The 19,835-nt window shown below is 41.5% G+C and overlaps 1 protein-coding gene and 1 long non-coding RNA gene across 2 annotated transcripts in view; one reads left to right on the top strand and one right to left on the bottom strand.

The window, feature by feature from the left end:
* The window catches only part of b3gnt9 (UDP-GlcNAc:betaGal beta-1,3-N-acetylglucosaminyltransferase 9), a 10,872-nt gene extending 7,240 nt beyond the window's left edge, over positions 1 to 3,632 (top strand). Inside the window, exon 2 of the mRNA XM_043707226.1 lies at positions 978 to 3,632. Within this exon, the coding sequence (XP_043563161.1) occupies positions 1,671 to 2,921 (1,251 nt within the window). The 5' untranslated portion in view covers positions 978 to 1,670 and the 3' untranslated portion in view covers positions 2,922 to 3,632. The remainder of the gene's footprint in view (positions 1 to 977) is intronic.
* On the bottom strand, positions 1,601 to 19,484 carry LOC122558533. Its single transcript, XR_006314177.1, has 3 exons — positions 18,427 to 19,484; positions 12,272 to 12,273; positions 1,601 to 1,611 (listed from the first exon to the last, which is right to left on the bottom strand). It is a non-coding gene; the product is annotated as an uncharacterized LOC122558533 (long non-coding RNA).
* Between the last annotated feature and the right edge of the window lie 351 nt (positions 19,485 to 19,835).

Below are 19,835 nucleotides of genomic sequence, written 5' to 3'. Positions count from 1 at the left end.
TTGTATGTTGGTGATCAGGAATGGGTTGGGTGTGTGATGGGGATTGGGTACAGAATGGGGGTGGATGTTGGGGATTAGGGGTGGGATGGGCTATACATGTGTATTGTGGATTAGTTGTGAGATTAAGTGAGGTTTATGAGTTGATTTTTAATTGTGAGGTGTACTGTGGTACGCTGATCGTGCAAATATTACAATATAGTCAGAAACATTTCTAAACAAGAGAAGCAGTTGGGGAGTGGGTTGCTGTTTCTCTGAAACCTGACGGAAATCCAGGAGGCAGAAATTCATGATGTGGGCAGTGGAAACAACATATCACAGAACCCGCAATATTAACTCTGCTTCTCTCTCTCCACGTATGCCGCCAAACTGATGCTGACTTTCCCCAGCAATTTCTGTATTTGTTCGAAATTCCATTTCATTTGGCTGCGATATTTTCCAAGCCTAAATTCCAAATCTTAAAAGATTATGCAAGCAGGAAAAGGGCTGAATATACATTAAATGGTTAAAACGACCATTCTGTGTAACGGTCAAGTACATCAGAAAGGTTTAGTTCTTACACTATTGTCATCAGATCACACGATCAGAACAGCGCAGGGTCTTGTTCGAATTACACAATTAATGTTGCAGTTTGCAGAAAAGAATGTGTGTAGTATTCACAGCCAAGTGTATTCATTCAGTATTAGCTATAGAGCAATATCTGCACATACACTTGTGTCTGCTGTAAATCTATTATTAAAATATCTGTTAATCTCAGTTTAGGTGTTTTACGACTAATAGAGTAAGAGAGAGAAATATGACGGAGCAAATATAAAATTGCCGAAACTGTAAGGTTTATTAAAGTCTATATTTTTTCTCTGAAGTTACTGTTTCTTGCCAGACCTAGTTTCCAGGACTGCCTCAGTATCCAGCAGTAAATGTTCCACGTGGCAGGCTGGACAGCTGTTTCATTTAACTGTGCCTTTGTCTTTGTTCTACAGATATGATAATGTAAAACAAACTTTCCCACTGCCAGACTGTGAGCTCCTGCCTAGGATAAGAGCACCGGAGTGGAAAAGTGTGCACTCCAGATCTGAGTAAAATCATCTCGATATAAGACTGTGACCTCCAGGCTTGAATAATATCATCCCAATTCAAAACTGTGAACTCTAGACCCAAATAAAATCACCCCAGTGGCAGACTGTGTATTCTCGATGTGAATAAAATCCCCCAATGTAAGACTGTGAATTCTAGTCCTGAATAAAATCACTCCAGTGGCAGACTGTGAACTCTAGACCTGAATAAAATCATCCTAATGTAAGACTGTGAACTCCAGACCTGAGTAAAGTCCCCCCAATGTAAGACTGTGAACTGCAGACCTGAGTAAAATCCCCCCAATGTAAGACTGTGAACTCTAGACCTGAATTAAAATCACCCAGTAGCAGACTGTGAATTCTACGCCTGAAGAAAATCACTCCAGTGCTAGGGTGTGAACTCCAGATCTGTATAAAACCAACCAGAGCCAGCCCTGCATTGAACTTCAACAATGTATAAAATCACCAAATAACATGATACGGAACTTCCAGTCCGTATAAACCCTGCCCAACTGAGATCTTTTTTAAGAACAGTATACAACTGTGCAGAACACCCATTGACCGACCATTGGCCAGGTCTACACCTGCTTTTCTGGGACCATGAGACTGCGGCGTAAAGGCGATCTTCTCTGTATATTCCTCCTCCTAACAGCATTTTGTATTTTGCTCTATATCCAAATGCGCTCAGATACCCTGTGGCTGGACAAACGTGAGCAACAACAGCAGCCAGGAACCGAGAGATACATTCTGCTGGGAAGCACCAAGGCAGCAACCCCTCTGGCGTTGACCAGCAGTACGGCAGAGTCAGGGCGAGTCTGTCAGCCGGCCCAACAGCCAGAGACTGCCCAGGAACAGTGGAAAACATCACCGCCCTCCAACTTTTTGCCCTGGAACTACCGCCAGTACCTCTGGCAAAAGGACTGTCGGGAGTTCCAGCAGATCATTAACCAGGAGGACAAGTGCCAGAAGGTGACAGGGGAACAACTGCTGCTGCTTTCCATCAAGTCCAGGGTGGAGGAGTTTGAGAGGCGTGAGGTAGCTCGGAAAACCTGGGCCCAGGAAAGAGGTGTCCGCCACCTGCAGGTTCGCAGGCTCTTCCTGCTGGGAATCCCGGCCAACCAGAGCTCCCTGGCTTCCTGGAGTGGCCTGCTGGAGCAGGAGAGCCAGACCTACCAGGACATCCTCCTGTGGGATTTCCAGGACACCTTCTTCAACCTCACACTGAAGGAGATCCACTTTCTGAAGTGGCTGGATCAGTTCTGCCCCTCCGCAGAGTTTGTCTTCAAAGGGGACGATGATGTCTTTGTCAACGTGGAGAACATTGCAGATTTCCTTGGGGATGCTGACCCCAAGGGTGACCTATTCGTGGGCCACATCATCTACCAAGCGCTGCCCATCAGATCCAACAAGAGCAAATATTTTATCCCAGAGATGATGTATGGTCCAGGGGTTTACCCCGTGTATGCGGGAGGTGGAGGCTTCCTCATGTCCGGGCACACTGCGAGGAGGCTGTACCAAGCCAGCAAGGAGGTAGACCTCTTCCCTATCGACGATGTCTTTCTGGGGATGTGCTTGCTGCGGATTGGCCTCGAGCCCCTGACTCATGAAGGATTTCGAACGTTTGGCATCGTCCGCCCCTCAGCTGCACCCCACTTGCAGACGTTTGATCCGTGCTTCTACAAGGAGCTGATGGTGGTCCACAGCCTAAAGGTGCCTGAAATCTGGCTGATGTGGAGCCTCCTTCATGACCCGAAACTGGACTGTGCTCGCAAAGGGTCCATGAAGCATCCATTCAGGTGGAGAGTCAAGCAGAAATCCAAGCCCACCACAGTCCGGAAATTCAAACACTGACAGAGGACAAAAGGGGAAGATCTCTACCATTATCTGGAGACAATGCCCTCAGTCATTACCTTTGGAAATTTGTACTTTCAATGTTTATAAATGTCTCTTTTGTAATATTATTATTTAAAGTCACCCATGGCAACAGATACCTGCACCTCCCCAGCACATTAGCTTAAGTATTAAGCACAGCAAGTGGGTTTATCTAAATCCACACACAGCCACTTCCTCACCATCATCAATGGTTTCACTCAGATCTGCCATTTCGTGTCTTATAGACTGATCTTTCAGACACCCCAAAGTCAGGAACAGTGGGGAGGTGCTGAACATACTGACACTGCCCAGCATTGGGATGGTGAGGTCCTGCAGACCCAAGCCCTGTCCAAACAAAAACAAAACAAACCCATTCCTGTTTGCTGCTTACAAAGTGAAAATGTAACCCATCGATGTGCACAGGAGGCAATGTGGCCCAACCGGTCCTTATCAGCTGCCAACAGAACAATTCAGTCATCTCATTCCCCTTCAATCCCCATTGCCCTGAAATTGTGAAAAGTGCCCATCCAATTTCATTTTGAAATTATTCATACTCACTGTTAGGGGTTTGAAGTTGATCTGCACCATCCTCCCAAGTAGTGAATTCCAGGTCATAATCACTCATTGTATTCAAAACAGTTTCTTCTTTACATTATCCTTATATCTTTTCCCAAAGTATTTAAATCCATCTCCTCATTTCCCCTTCAATCCCCATTGCCCTGAAATTGTGAAAAGTGTCCATCCAATTTCATTTTGAAATTATTCATACTCACTGTTAGGGGTTTGAAGTTCATCTGCACCATCCTCCCAAGTAGTGAATTCCAGGTCATAATCGCTCATTGTATTCAAACAGTTTCTTCTTTACATTATCCTTATATCTTTTCTCAAAGTATTTAAATCCATCTCCTCATCCTTTTGGCATCAGCAAATACTGAGTGTCCCTTTTCTCAAATCTATTTCTTGCCTCCTAGTTCTGACTTCTTTCTCCTTTTGGCAATATCTAATGGGAACACCTTTTCTTTGACCATCTCATCTCAATCCTGTAGGTCATTATTAGAGCTCACTCAGCCTCCTTTGATGCAAGGAGAACAATCCTAGTTTCTCCTGTAGCTAAAATTTCCAATCCCTGGAACTTTCTGGCGTATTTTAACTCAATACCTCATTATCTCATTTGCTGTTCTAACTTGTCTCTTAATATGTCTTAGCTCCTTCAAAAATCTATGTGAATGAACCTTTGTTTGTGTGTACTATTTTGAATTGTGCCTCTCCCTAACCATGCCAAATGCGTCATTTCACTCTTTTCTGTGCTAAATACCATCGGTGGTACTAATCAGCCCATTCTGTTTACCTATCCATATCCTGGTAGTCAGTAGGTATCATCCTCACTGTTTTGCCTCAATGCCAACTTTGAAATCATCAGCAAATTTTGAAATTTTGCTCTGTATCTCAAAATTTAATTATATCAGAGAAAAAAGTGCTTCAAGTATTTAAGCTAAACCTTGAGGAACTCCATTGACTACCATCCTCCAGCCTGAAAAGCATTTAACACAACTTGCTACTTTCTGTATTATGGTTTTTTTAATCCAAGCTGACACTGACCTATTTAATGAGTTTTAATTTGATTAACCAATCTTTTTATGTGGTACTTTGTTAAATGTTTTCTTAAAATTCATAGAGACAACATGCATTGCATTCACTTCATCAATCTTTTCTGTTACTTAGTTAAAATAACTAACGATGCCAAGTGACAGCTGCATTAACAGCCAACTTAAGATAATCAATATGTACAATTTATGCCTTCTAGAAGGCATAAATCATACACATTTGTAAACTTCTGTCCTTACTAATGTGACAGGCTAGTTAATAGTATTGGTAGTGCCTAGCCAATATAAATGTTAAGGCACTTCAAACTAGTCTAAACAGTCCCATTTCTGTAAATATAATATTTCAAAATAACTGAATTTTTGTACTTTGCCTCCCCTCAATAAATACCAGTTTTAGAATCTGGATTAACTGTAATTCTAGTATCTTTTTAATAATCAGATTGTATATTTAATTACTTTCTCCACCTGTATCATGTCAAAAGCATTTACAAAGTGTCCTAAATTTGCGATGGTCAATAACCTGACTCAGCATTAACCTTTTGTCAACAGGTTAACCGATGGGGAAAGCGACTTATTATATTTGTTATGCCCAAATGTGCCTAGCCTGGAAATTGTGATAATAGAATTGTCTTAAATATGTGTGGATAAATCAGAGTTTCATAACTTGGAATTACCTCAATTGCTCACATATCAGTGGAAGAGAAATCTCTTCACTAGTCTACCATGCACTTGGTTAAAGCAGGTCAGTTTGCTCATTTCTCGAAGTTCAAATTCACAAGACCCCATTTTTAAAAAAATCAGCTTCTCATCAAAGTACAAATATTCTTTCATTTTGGGGAACAATGTACAAGCCTGTTTAGAGGGGCACTTATGCTATGCCATACCAACTCTTACACAACCCTCAATCAGGAATAGGCAAAGACACTCACCCAATAGAGTACAATATTGTACTGTTAGTTCTACAGCTTACTAATGACCCTGTACTTTACAGGATTATGTCATCAATGCAAACACAAATTCAATTGCTCCTCTTGGTGATGGAAGGCCAGGGAACATTGTTGGGAACATAGGAATATCCCAGAATTCACAGCAGACAAACTGAGAGAAGGTGCAATGTTTAGTTTATAGTTAAAATGAGTAGCTTATTAGAGGAACTGGCCATTTACATTCTCCGCTGTGACCCAATGCTGCTGCTATAAATGGCAAGGAGCCACTTAACAATATTCAGTATTTATTTTGGAATGATTTTCAGTACGTATGAGTCATTGCAGATGTTTGCCTTGGATAGTGGCTCCTTGCTCGTCTCCCACCATTCCACCTTGTTACCCCCTCCACCCCAGTTCATCAGAAATCAGACACATTTATTACAAATCTTTTTGATGCAATTCAAAAACGTTTAAAAATTGGACTTTGGACAGTATGACCACAGCCACATCACCCACCAACAATGGCCATTTAAGAAACATCTGAATCTCAACTTCCCAAGTGGGTTTAGAGGCAGATACAAGATTGAAAATTGCTGTAAACAAAAGACACGGTCAATACTTCTTAGCTTATACTAAGAACAGATGAAAGAATGTAAAATTTTAAGGGAGGTAACAATTAATCTTGCATGACAACAGGATGCTGTTTGGCTGACAAGCCTGCTCTGATTGGTTGAGGCATTGCCATGTTGTCCTTCATGCATTTGTTTAACTCAAAAAAGGCACAATGCCTGTTCATATTCCTTTCCCCTGCAGAGGGCAGGTCTCTGCAATATGAATATTGGCAACTTTGAGCAAATGTGAGGGAGTGTAAACACATCAAACAAGACCTGCATCCAGATAGTCATTATAAGCAGGTTGTTGATCAGCTCAATCCACTCTTTCTAGAAAAAATGGGAATATAAAGTCAGATGTTATTTGTGATTATACACATTTGGTGGTGTACTGAACTGTCCCAAGTCCACTATGAATTACAGAAAGAATCAATTTAAGATGATTAGTCAGTCTCATAACATGACTCAGTTTTGCTGGCTAGAAGCCACATCAGAGATATGCCTATGTGGAACAAAGGAACATTTCTGGATACAACCTTCTCTGGATTAAACAAAAGCATGTTGGGACAATAATTCCTTGGTGCATTTTCCATGGCATCACCTGAACCCCAAACAGCAACTAATTGACAATCAATTTGCAACTTTTTCACATGCAGTATAAATTATGGTTTTATTTGGCATTCTTGTATCTGTCCTGATGAGCGTAGACAAAAATCTTTAACAACATGTCTCTTTTCTTAAGTTCAGTACTGCCAAGCAACTATAATGGAAAATAGACAGCCTTATAAGCCACAGGATGCCAGTGTGTGCTGCCATGTTATAGCTCTGAGCATTCAGGGATCAATCCTGATCAGTTTTGAATCTGTATTAGAAAAATAAAATATTGTGGATGCTGGAAATCTGAAATAAAAACTGAAAATGATGGAAATACTCTATGTCTGGCAGTATCTATGAATTCAATCAACATTTTAAGTCAATCACCTTTCAAAGTTAGAGATTTAAAATGTTTTAAGCAAGCACAAATTCAGGAAAAAGCAGGAGGGGAGGAAAGAGCAGAAGTGATGTTTGGGAACATGAGACTGGGATATCATAGCTATTACAGATATGTGGCTCAGGGATGGACAGGACTAGCAACTTAATATTCTGGGTATAGAAGCTATGGAAAAGATAGAAAGGGAGGTAAGAAAGGAGGGTTAGTGGCAGTCTTGGTGAGAGGTAACATTGCGGTTAGGGAGGATGTTCCTGGGAGATTGTGAAATCATATGGGTGGAACTGTGAAATAAGAAAATGATTATCATCATGTTTTGTAGCCACCCCCCCCCCCCCCCCCCCGGTAAGCATTGGAAAATGAAAAGCAAATATTGCAGGAGATCTCGTATATCTGTAAGAATAATAGGGTTGTAATATTAGGAGATTTTAACTTTCCAAACATAGACTGGGATTGTCATAGTGCTAAGAGCTTGGATGGTGAGGAATTTGTTAAGTGTGTACAAGAAAACTTTCTTATTAAATATGTGGATGTGGATGGGGGGAAATCCAAGATGGCAACGATCTGAGTAGGTTTGCCTTGCTGAGCTCTGCACCCCAGCCCAGCAGTAATTATATTTTTACCTCCCCACCTTGCCTTATTTTTGAAAAAATTGATGTTAAGCAGTTGTGATACCGTTTAAACTCATTTGCGGTGGAGCCACAATTGTCTGAACGACTCGGGAGGGGAGTCTTTTGTTTGGAGGATTGATTGCTTGGGTGGCCGGAAACAAACGGTAATCTATCAGAGCATTTCTCGGAGCAATGCACACTATAATGCCGGTTAAACAAGAGCTGCCTGTTATTGAACATCTCTCAATTATCTAGTAACGCACGCCATAATGCCGATTAACCAAGAGCTGCCTGTTATCGAACATCTCTCAATTATCTAGTAACGCATGCCATAATGCCGATTAACCAAGAGCTGCCTGTTATTGAACATCTCTCAATTACCTAGTAACGCACGCCATAATGCCGGTTAGCTGATAACTGAATGTTGGGTTGCTTGGTGCTGTTTTTGCAGGGCCTTGGGATCTTGCTCGGATGGTCCAGGATTCGGATAGTTGATATTTAGAAAGCTGAGGTTCTACTGTAAATCTTTTTTGAGTGAGCGAGGATGATGAAAGGAAAGCATACAGCCAAGCTCCAACACACAGGCCACTCGCCGAAGGCATCGGGCGGGCCCATGACTCCGGATGCGGATGCAGCTGCAACTCCCTCAGCAGCTGAGAAAGAGGAACCTGTGCAGCAGAACACCACTGAACAACTCGTGGTGATCCGAGGGATGATCAAGGAGTTGATGGAAGACAACCGTAATCGGCTGGATCTGATCTCGGTCATGCTACAAAAACATGAGAAGAAGTTGGAAGGGCTCAGGAAACGAATTGAAGAGGCTGAGCGGTGAACCGCGGTGTCGGAGACCGAGGTTGGTCCTCAGCAGACCAAATCCAGGCCCTCAAGAAACAGGTTCGGGCCTTGATTGAATAGGTCGATGATCTGGAAAATCGAGGAAGGAGAAAAAATATCCAGGTTGTTGGGGTGCCGGGGAGAGTGGAAGGTGGGCAGCTAGTAAGTTTTTTTAAAGACTGGCTGCTATAGTGTCTTGGCTGGGATGCCGAGGCAGGCTGCATGAAGGTTGACAGAGCTCATCGGGTTGTGGTGCGCAGATCCGGTCTGGATCAGTGCCCCCACCCGGTCCTCGTACAAAGCTACAGGGACAAGCAGGGAGTCCTAGAATCTTCTAGAAGGATGGAGAAAGATCCACAGACCCTGACTTATCAGGGAACTAAGATAATTTTTTTTAGGCCTTTTCTGCGATGGTGATCCATAAAAGGAAATCAAGAAATCCATCAAAAGGAAATGATGAGATCAAGAGAAAATGAAGGGACCTTGGTATTCAATATTCGATGAGATACCCAGCGGTGCTTCATATTACCCATGTTAGGAGACGGTGCGGTCATTTGACTCCTCAGAATAAGTGAACAATTTCTTGGACACTTTAAAATAATTCTGATGGTTCTTTTTTTTCTCTTGCTATGTTTCTTGTAATGTTACCCTTTTCTTAAAGAAACTGCTGTTGGTGTGTTTTTTTTCCCCCATTAGGATTGGTGTTGATATATAGTTGGGGGTGGGCAGAGTGCTCATATTTAATCTGTTCCCTTCTATTGCTTGGGCCTGGAGTGCAGCTCGAGCTGGACAGGGGAATAGAGATGTGTGTGGGAGGTGTAAGCACCCTCTATGGACAGGGGAGGAGTCCCCCATTAAATGCCTTTTGTGTTTTATAATTAGTTTAGTGTTTTGGTTTTTCGTAAATAGACTCCATGAGTCGTCTTCTGTATGGGCCCCGCATGCTGTAAGTTGAATTCTTCCTCTCGGCAGGTCAAAAGTGGTTGTAAAGGATCATGGCGAGCAGTTTCTTAAATGGTGCACCTGGAATATTAGAATGATCCATTCGCCAGTTAAAAGGAAGAAGGTGTTGTCGAGCCTCAGAAAGGAGAGGGTGGGTGTTGCCCTATTGCAGGAGACTCATTTAATGACAAGGAACACTTGAAGTTACAGCAGGGTGGGTTTGATCGGGTGTTTTCCTTGTCCTTTAACACTAACAGCAGGGGGCCTGGCCATACTCATCTGGAAGAATTTTCCACTTAATTTACTAGATTGTGTTAAAGATGAATATGGTCAGTTTGTTATCCTTAAGGCCCTAATACATGGCGAGGAATTGAGAATATTGCCATCTCTGATCATGTAGCAGTATAGTTAGTGGTCGAGATTAAGTGTAATGCAATGGGCTCACAGTACTGGCAAATGGATCCCTTCATCCTCAAGGACAGCAAGTTTGTTGAGTACTTTTCAAGGGAATTTGAAGCATTTTTGGCCACCAACCCGGGCACAGCTAGTAATCCGTCCATTCTTTGGGAGACTGCTAAGGCCTATGCTCGAGCGATAATTATCTCAGACTCAGACAGTCAGAAGTGATGGTAGGGAGAGCAGCAGCGTCTGCCCAAGGCATGATTAATAGTAGCTGAGACAGCACATTACAGTGGACCGTCAGTGACTAAGCTGCAGCTGATCACAGCCCTTCGATCCGCCTTAAACTCCATGCTCACACATATAGCCAGGAAGGAACTTTACTTTGTAAAGCGAAGGTTGTTTGAACATGGTGATAGGCCGGGTAAATATTTGGCATATCTGGTTAGGAAGATGAATGCCTCCTAATCTATTGCTTTTATTAGGGAAAGGAATGGAACTCTTACTTGTAATGCTAAGAAGATCAATGCGGTATATCGGAGGTTCTGTTCTGAACTGTATTAGTGTGAATGTTGTGAGGATAGATGTGATAAAATGGAGTCTATTTTTAGGAACATGGATCTTCCTGGGGTGTCTGTTGAGCAGGCGTCTCTTCTTCGTGCTCCATTAACAGCGCAACAGATAAGGAGGCAGTGAGGCAACTTCAAAGTGGAAAGGCGCCCGGCCCTGATGGTCTTCCCAGTGAGTTTTATAAAGAATTTGTAAACATACTGTCAGGACCATGCTAGGCACGTATAACTCTTCATATAGTCGGGATTCCCTCCCGCCATCCTTGAGAGGAACTAATATCTCTCTTTTCCTCAAGAAAGGGAAGGTCCTGGAAGACAGTGGTTCTAACACTGCTCTTAAATGCTGATTTTAAAATTTTGTCTCAGACTTTGGCATTGAGGCTGGAAGAGGTGTTGTCCTCTATTGTTAAAGAAGATCAGATGGGCTTTATAAAAGGTTGCAGATCCTCTAATAATGTTAGGAGGTTGCTTAACATGATTACAGTGTGCCAGCAGTGATCGATTACAAGGTTTGGTGGTCTCTTTAGACATGGAGAAGGCATTTGGTTGAGTGGATGGCCATATCTTTTTTATACCCTTGGCCTGGGTGAAGTGTTTACTAGATGGGTAAGGGTCCTTCACAGTGATCCTCTGGCGGCGGTTCTCACCAATGGTATAAGGTCTGACAATTTTAACATTGGTAGCGGCAGTCAGCAAGGCTGTCCCCTCTCACCTTTGCTTTTCACATTGATGATTGAGCCATTGGCGGAGACCATTCGTGAGGACCCTGATATAACTGCCGCAAAGGTGGGGTTGAAGGTGCATTAGTTTACACTATATGTTCTTATTTTTCTCTTGAACCTGGCAATCTCGGTGCCCTGTTTGATACAGTGCACTAATTAATTTGGTTTTCTCAGGTTACAAGCTCAACTTTTCAAAGTTGGAGGTTATGCTTATCGGGGCGTCTTAGGGGAATACCTGAGGCTGAAGGTGGGTTCCCCTTTAAGTGGGCACCGGGAGGTTTTCTTTACTTGGGCCTCTCTGTTACCCCCTAGCTTTGATCCGTTATTCAAGGCTAATTTTGTTTATTTGTTTGACAAGATTAAACAAGACCTTCAAAGATATCGTGGTTGGGTTGAGTCATTCTTATCAAAGTGAATGTTCTTCCTCCCTTATCGTGCCCTTTGCAGATGCTCTCTTTCCGAGGCAAAATTTCGGAAATTGAATGGTTGGTTTAGTACTTTTACTTGGCATTATAAATGGCCCCTTATTAAGCATGCAAAAGTGCAATTGCCCCAGGGATTGGGGGTAGTGGACCCCCGGGTAATTAGACAAAATCAACTGAGCTCCCCTCCTATCTTTTGTAACTGATTGGGCCTGTGGGGACTCAGTGTCTAGATTAGATTCCCTACAGTGTGGAAACAGGCCCTTCGGCCCAAAAAGTCCACACCGACCCTCCAAAGAGTAACCCACACAGACCCATTTCCCTCTGACTAATACGCGTAACACTATGGGCAATTTAGCATGGCCAATTCACCTGACCTGCACATCTTTGGACTGTGGGAGGAAACCGGAGCACCAGAGGAAACCTATGCAGACACGAGGAGAATGTGCAAACTCCACACAGTCACCCGAGGCTGGAATCGAACCTGGGACCCTGGTGCTGTGAGCCACCGGGCCACCCCAAAATAAGTAAAAGCCTACATGGTTGGACATTGAGGTCTCCCAGACGAAGTGTCCCCTTATCAACCTGTTGTTTTTAGACAAAATGAGGACAGTTGTGGAACATTGCCATAATCCGATAGTTACTAACATGGTCAAAGCATGGAGGGCAATGAGGTAGCTGGAGGGTAATATGTCTAAAACATCTTTTCTTACTTCATACTTGGCATGTCGGGTTTATGGCCAGGGACAATGGATCCCGTGTTTAAACTTTGGGCGGATAGGGGAGTCTTTTGCTTGGGTGATCTGTTTGAAGGTGAAGCGTTGATGTTTTTTGATCAAATAACTCGGAAATATGGATTGTTGAGTAGGGACCTCTTCCGTTTCTTTCAGATTAGAGATTTTATTCGAAAGGAGACTATGTTCTTGACTTGAGTGTTGTAGATCTGATACAGAAAAAAGGGTGCTTCAGGCTAATAGAGAGTACTCACTGAAAGAGTGCTATCATTTGTTGGAGGTAGGTTCCTCGGGTGACACCGAGCATCTATGTGAGCTCTGGGAGAGGGAGTTGAGATCACTTTGGAAACTTGGGAGGACATTTGTAGAATGGGAAGAGGATTTTGATATGTAATAGGACCCATGCAGGGAGCATCTTCAATGTGTTCCAAATGTAAAATAAATAAAAGTACCCTCACTCATTGCTTGTGGTCCTGCCACAGGCTCCTTGCGTATTGGAGTGCTGTGGTAGGAGTAATACAGAGGGTCATGGGGACCTGGTCTCTTTGCTCCTGGGTTTGCTGAATTTACCTCACATAAAGGTACATGGGAAAAAGCTTTTTCCATGCTTACTTTTTGTGTGAGGAAAATGTGTTCCAAAATAAATAAAAGTACCCTCACTCATTGTTTGTGGTCCTGCCACAGGCTCCGTGTGTATTGGAGTGCTGTGGTAGGAGTAATACAGAGGGTCATGGGGACCTGGTCTCTTTGCTCCTGGGTTTGCTGAATTTACCTCACATAAAGGTACATGGGAAAAAGCTTTTTCCATGCTTACTTTTTGTGTGAGGAAGAACATTCTGCTGTGTTGGGTGTCTGAGAACCCCCCGGGTCTGTTGGGGTGGTGTAAGTTAATTACAGAACACATTTCTTTAGACTCTCTTACAAATATGCTGCATCAGAAAACAGACAACTTCTACGAGACGTGGCAGCTCTATTTGAATTACTTGGAAGCAAATCTGTCCGGCATTTTGATTAGGGCTTTTGTCTAGCCATGGTGGTTTGGTTTAATAAACCTCAGATCATGAGAGGAAAAATTACAAATAAATGTGGGTTTAATAATTGATGCTCTTGAAGGTTGAGAGCTATGGTCTTGTTCCATTATTTATTGATTTGTAATAAGTGTAGTTTTGTTTTTTTTGTATAGTATAGTAGTTGGTTTATTGTTTATTGTTGTTTTTGATGTTATGATGCCATATTTTCATATTTCTGTAACTTTCTAATTTTGTAAAGAAAATATTTTTCAATAAAAATTTTAAAAATATGCAGATGTAATTAATAGAGCAGGAGAAATACTTTACCTTCTGATAAGAAATAAGGCAGGGTAAGTGACTAAGGTGACGTTGGGGGAGCACTTTGGGGCAAGTGATCATAATTTTATTAGTTTTTAAAAAGTTATGGAAAAGAATAGACCTGATCTAAAAGTTAAAGTTCTAAATTGGAAGGCGGCCAATTTTGACAGTATTAGACAGGAACTTTGAAAAGTTGTTTAGGGGAGGCTATTTGCAGGTAAAGGAACTGTTGGGAAGTGGAAGGTCTTTAAAAATGAAATAACGAGAGTTCAGAGACAGTATGTCCTTGTTTAGTGTGAAAGGTAAGGCTGGTAGGTGTAGGGTATGCTGGATGACTAGAGAAATTAAGGCTCTGGTTAAGAAAAAGAAGGCTTAAGTCAGGCAGTAAGAGTATACTTAAGAGGGAAATGAGGTCGTCAAAAAAGGAATACGAGATAGCCTTGGCAAACACAGTTAAGAAGAATCCAAAGAGATTCTGTAAGTAAAGGCAAAAGACTAATTAGCATGAGAACAGAGCCCCTTAAAGATCAATGTGGCCATCTATGTGTGCAACAACAGGAGATGGGTGAGATACTAAACTAATAATTTGCATCAGTATTTACTGTGGAGAAGGACGTGGAAGCTAGGGAGCTTTGAGAAATAATGATTAAAAATAACGATGTCATGAAAAGAGTTCATATTCCAGAAGAGGAGGTGCTAGAGGTCTTAAAATGCATTAAAGTAGATTAATCCCCAGGACCTGACCAGGTATATCCCAGAACTTTGTCAGGAGCTAGGAAAGAGACTGCTTTTTGAGCAAGTGACGTTGGTGAGATTAGATGACGTATAAAACACCTTGGGTTTTATATAAATGTAGCAGTAGCATTATCTGAGCTCCTACACAGCAGGCTTTCTGATCTGCCTGCTCTTTGGACATTCTGTACTTGCAAGCCATCCGGTAGATCTGTTGTTAGGATCCCACTGGAGACCAATAATGTGAAAGAACTGAACCTCTCAAATAACTCCAACAGAAGTCGTCAATGGACAAGAAATCACTTTTTAAAATGCTTTTATTCCAACAACAAAATCAAAAGTGAACATTTTTATCAAGGAAATTACATATAAATTATAAATTACAAATTACAATTTAAATAGCTAATGCAACAAAGGCAGCACTCTTAGCATCCACATGGCACCATTTGCAGTCCTACTGTCTATCCCAGTTCTCCTCTAAAGCTCAATTGCTCTTCACATAAGGTCTGATTCTGAAGTAGCTTCCAACAACTGCTTTACTTCATCTCATATCCACAGATAAAATTACCAAGGTACACGTTGGTGGAATCTCTCCCTCAACACTTCTGACTGTATTGCTCCCTGAAGTCCCCTTCATCTGGGCACTCAACACCGTCTTAGAACAGTATGGTCAGCTCTGCCAGGAGCCATTGTTTCAGTCCTTTCAATTAGCTGACACACACTGCTTCATGGAGAGCCTCTGTGTTTCTTCCTGCTGGAAAGAAACAACTTTTCGAACAGTTGTTCTGACCACAGGCTGCGATTAGAATTCAGAGCCTGTTACTTTAGTAACCAAAGCATGTGCTAATTTCTCAAATCTTCTGTCATAATCAGGAAACCCAATAAATAAACTTCATCCCCAGATACTTGGATCTGATCTGTTTCAGTCAGGGTCAATCTCAGTAAGTACAGGTTTTGAAACCATTTCAATCACATTTGGCACAAACGGAGGATAGCCTGCCCTTACACATTGGGCCAAATGTTCAAAGTTTGCCATGAAATATCCTATAATTGCCAATTGCACAAAGGAAAGTGCCTGTAATTTGATTATTATTTGTTAGTTATCTCTCTGGAAGAAAGGATTTGGGGCAAATCTTAAAATTAACAGTGGATGCTGAAGATCTGAAACAAAAACAGAAATTGCTGGAGAATCTCAGCAACTCTGGCAGCATTTATGGAGAGAAAGCAGAGTTGAAGTTTTGAGTCCAGTGATTTACTGGACTCAATGTTAATTCTGCCCTCTCTCCATTAATTTATTTTGTTTGGTGCAAATCTTGTTGCCTGGCCTGATGGTGAACAGAGGCAGATTTGGGACCAATGTATCCTTTAAATCTTCTACCACATGCAACTAATGTGTTTCAGGTTGTGAGCAGTTTAAAGTATGTTACACATATGCCTGAAGTAACTTAAGGGGCCAGCATGAATCTCAAACAATTAGTTCATAATAAAACTTTAACAGTTAGAGAGGAATTTTGGATTTCACAATTTTTAAAATATGGGAGGGCAACAAGTAACTCGAATTATTTTGTTTGCTAACATCAAGAACAATCAAAAAAGGCTAAATATCTTTTGTTAGGAATGATTTGTATTGATTATGATGCCCCAATTCATAAAGTATCAATTTTGAAGTGTGACCATTTTAATGCAGACATGCCATTCTCATAGAACAAGATCACAATGAATAGCCTGAAACGGTTTCTATATCTGTGCATATTATACTGCCTGCTTGAGTCAATCATTTTCCATTTAGTTTGTGCTTGAATGCATAGGAAAATCAGAGAAGGAGTTACATGTTAATGGTCAGAAATGGTGGAAGTCAGATGTAAGAAACTTTAAAGCTCGTAGTATAGAATTACAGAAAAGTCACAGCATAGAAAGATCGCACAGACAGTCAGGTCTGTACCGGCTGAGATGAAAAAAAACTAGCCTATTCTGATCCCAATTTCCAGCACCTGACCCATAGCCATGCAGGTTACAGCACTTCACGTACAGATCCAAGTTCCTTCTAAACACGCTGAAGGCCTCTACCATTAAACCAGGCAGTAAATTCCAGAGACACCCCCCCTCCGCTAGCTTTGTCTGTCCCAAATGTATTACCTTGCACTTCTCCAGATTGAATTCTATTTGCTATGTTTTTGCCTACTCATCCAAACCATTGATATAATTCTGGAGTTGACAGTTATTCTCTTAGTTTATTATTTATTTATTTAGCACACTTGCCTTCATTGCTCTGACCTTTAAATATAAGCATTGGAATGTTATGTTGAGGTTGTACAGGATGTTGATAAGGCCTCTTCTGGAAACTGTCCAGTTCTGGTCACCCTGTTATAGGAAGGATATTATTAAGCTAGAGAGGGCTCAGAAAAGACTTACCAGATGTTGCTGGGAATGAAAGATTTGAGTTACAAGGAAAGTTATTATGAGTCATTGGAGCATAGGTGGTTGAGGTGCGAACTTAGAGGTTTATAATATCATGAGGGGTACAGATAAGGTGAACTGCAGGTGTCTTTTCCCTAGGGTGGGGGATTTCAAGACTAAGGGGAATATTTTTAAAGGTGAGAGGAGAAAGACTTTAAAAAGACATGATGAGCAATTATCTTTTACAGAGTGGTTAGTGTATGAAATGAACCTCCAGAGGAAGTGGTTGATGCGGGTACAGTGACAATGGATATGTACACGAATAAGAAATATTTGGAGGGACATGGACCAGAAGCAGGCAGGTGGGCCCAGCTGCGGTTTGAGATAAATAGTCATTATAGACTGGTTGGACCGAAAGGTCTGTTTTCATGACTCTATGGACCTTCACAAATCAATTACACAGCCAATTTTTCAGTCATCTGCTGATTTCCCAATCAGGCTTCCCACATTTAAGTCCAAATCACTACATACAAGAAGTGAAAACCCAGAACCATTTGGAACTCAAATTAGGAGCAAATTACTGCAGATGTGAGAATCTGTACTGAAAACAACAAAACAAAAGTTGGAAATTACAGCAGTCCAGGCAGCATCCATGAAGGGATAGCAAGCTAACATTTTGACTCTAGATGACGCTTCATTAGAGCTCTGAAGAGTCATCTAGTCTTAAATCGTTACCTTGCAGTCTTGCCACAGATGCTGCCTGACCAGCTGCGATTGCCAGCCTTTTGAAGAACCATTAATTTTGCAAATAGAAAGTCATTTTCATGCTTCACCAGAACCCTGTTTCTTTTCAATTAGCTAATTATAGACTCAACTTGCCACATTCTTTTGTTTCTTACGGATTTTCACATTTCTGACCCGAGTGCCATGTGGATCCTTCTCAGATGCCATACTAAAATCCATAGGACAACATCCACTGCACTTTGCTCATTAATCCTCATTACTTGCTCCGAAAAAAAAATTAAAACTTAGTTAAACACTACATTCCCTGAGTAAAACGGTCAATGTCCTTGATTAATTCATAGCTTTCTACATGGCAGTTTCCCCTATATCCCAGAACTGATTCTAATATTAATTTGTCAGTCTCTAATTATTTGTTGTAATTGGTTCCTGTTTGGATAATCTAGAATTAGGGGTCTTAATATAAAGAGGGCACTCATTTAAGACAGAGAATACGTATTTTTCTTAAGGCTTGAATGGACACCTTTGGAAATTTTGTCCTCAAAAGGCAAAGTAAGTCAAGTCTTTGAATATCTTTAAGGCAGAGCCTGATAGATTCTTGGTGATCAAGGGGAATAAAGGTTAAGGGTGGAGGAGAGAACATACAGTGGAGGTTATAATCAGATCAGCCTGAATCTTAAATAATGGAGTAGGTTTAAGGAGTCAAATGGCTATTCCTGCATCTAACAGGTGATTGTTATGTACATTTACATGGCCTATTCCTTGCACCATTTTTCAACAATGGTACAACATTCACAGACCTCTAATCTTCTAGTACCTCACCTCCATATAGTGAAATTTGAAAAAAGGATGTTAAGAACGCCATTATTTCCTTCTGTGTATCCAGCTTCAAGGATACCAGTGCCGCCAGTACTTTTCCCTCACAGTACCTAATATTTCACACTGCCCTTTCACAAGAAAGTATGCATCACCCCTCTTTATGAGGCTAGAAACAACATAGTCATCAAGAACCTGGCACACATCTTGCACAGCTAAGTCATATTGTAAATCAGTGATGGGCCCTACTTAAGTTATCCTCCTGCTCTTAGTGTACTGAGGCAGCATCTTTGGGCTCTCCATGACCTGCCAATATGGTCATATCCTTTCCTTGTTTTCCAAATCTCACTTAGATGTCACTCACCCCATACTTTGTACAGCAATTTTTTTTCCCTTTCTTTACCTTATCCTGTATGCTTCTGGACAATCATGAGGCTCCAAATTTGGCAGTGCCAGTCTTTTTTTGTGGGTACATGTCTACAGTGTGATCACAGAACCTGGCTTTTGATTGCTTCTCAATGGTATGTCACCAATTTTCCTTCAAGTAGCTGTATCAAGTCTATATTTGCCAGATCACCCCCTCAGCTTCAAAATACTTACCCACCCACAATCTAGAACTTTTACTCTTGTTCTTTATTTCTTTCCATAACAATGCTAGATCTAATTATTTTCACCATCTTCAAAGTGGTCATGTACTGCAAATTCATCTACTTGCCCAGCTTCATTTTCTGAGACCACATGTAGAATTCTATCCCCTCTCGCTCCAGGGCTTGTTACATGTTGGCTAATGCCAAGGGAGAAGCAAGAGGAGATCATGAACTTGATCAAGATTGACTTTAGTCTGGTTTGACGAAGGAGGAAAGGTAGGTTGCAAATGGATGTAGAGCTTGTAGATTATGAAGTATATAAAGAGAAGAGAATCTCTAAACATTTAACTTGTGCTTCAGAGAGATCCTCACGCTATTGGCATAGTTAACTCATTTTAATGTCTAGCATTCTGTCACTTTTCCACGTCTAAGCATTATCACTGCTAAGCATTTTAGCCACTGTTCCATAGTCAAGCTTTCTTTATACTGATTCACTGGCCCTGTCTATATATGGAACAGGAGAATCGACGTTTCGGGCATAAGCCCTTCTTCAGGAAGGGCTTATGCCCGAAACGTTGATTCTCCTGTTCCCTGGGTGCTGCCTGACCTGCTGCGTTTTTCCAGCAACACATTTTCAGCTCTAATCTCCAGCATCTGCAGACCTCACTTTCTCCTGTCTATATATACCTTATATTTATGATTCCTTTGCCAGCTCCATTGATTCCCTCAATATCCACATGCATTTGAGCCTACTTTTCCTCCTACCATTAAGACAGATTCAGTCAAACACGAGCAAGTTTTCTGCCACACTTTTCACTAGCTTGACTCAGCTTTCACTAGTGGGACCATCCTGCCCAAAAATACTCAACTACAAATACAATTATGTATCTCTCTTTAACCACGTTTAGCATGGTCAGCACAAGTGAATAT

This window comes from Chiloscyllium plagiosum, chromosome 17, assembly GCF_004010195.1.
Source record: "Chiloscyllium plagiosum isolate BGI_BamShark_2017 chromosome 17, ASM401019v2, whole genome shotgun sequence".
NCBI classification, from domain to species: domain Eukaryota; kingdom Metazoa; phylum Chordata; class Chondrichthyes; order Orectolobiformes; family Hemiscylliidae; genus Chiloscyllium; species Chiloscyllium plagiosum.
Note: the sequence above shows the minus strand (reverse complement) of the source record. Positions and strands in the feature narration are given on the sequence as shown.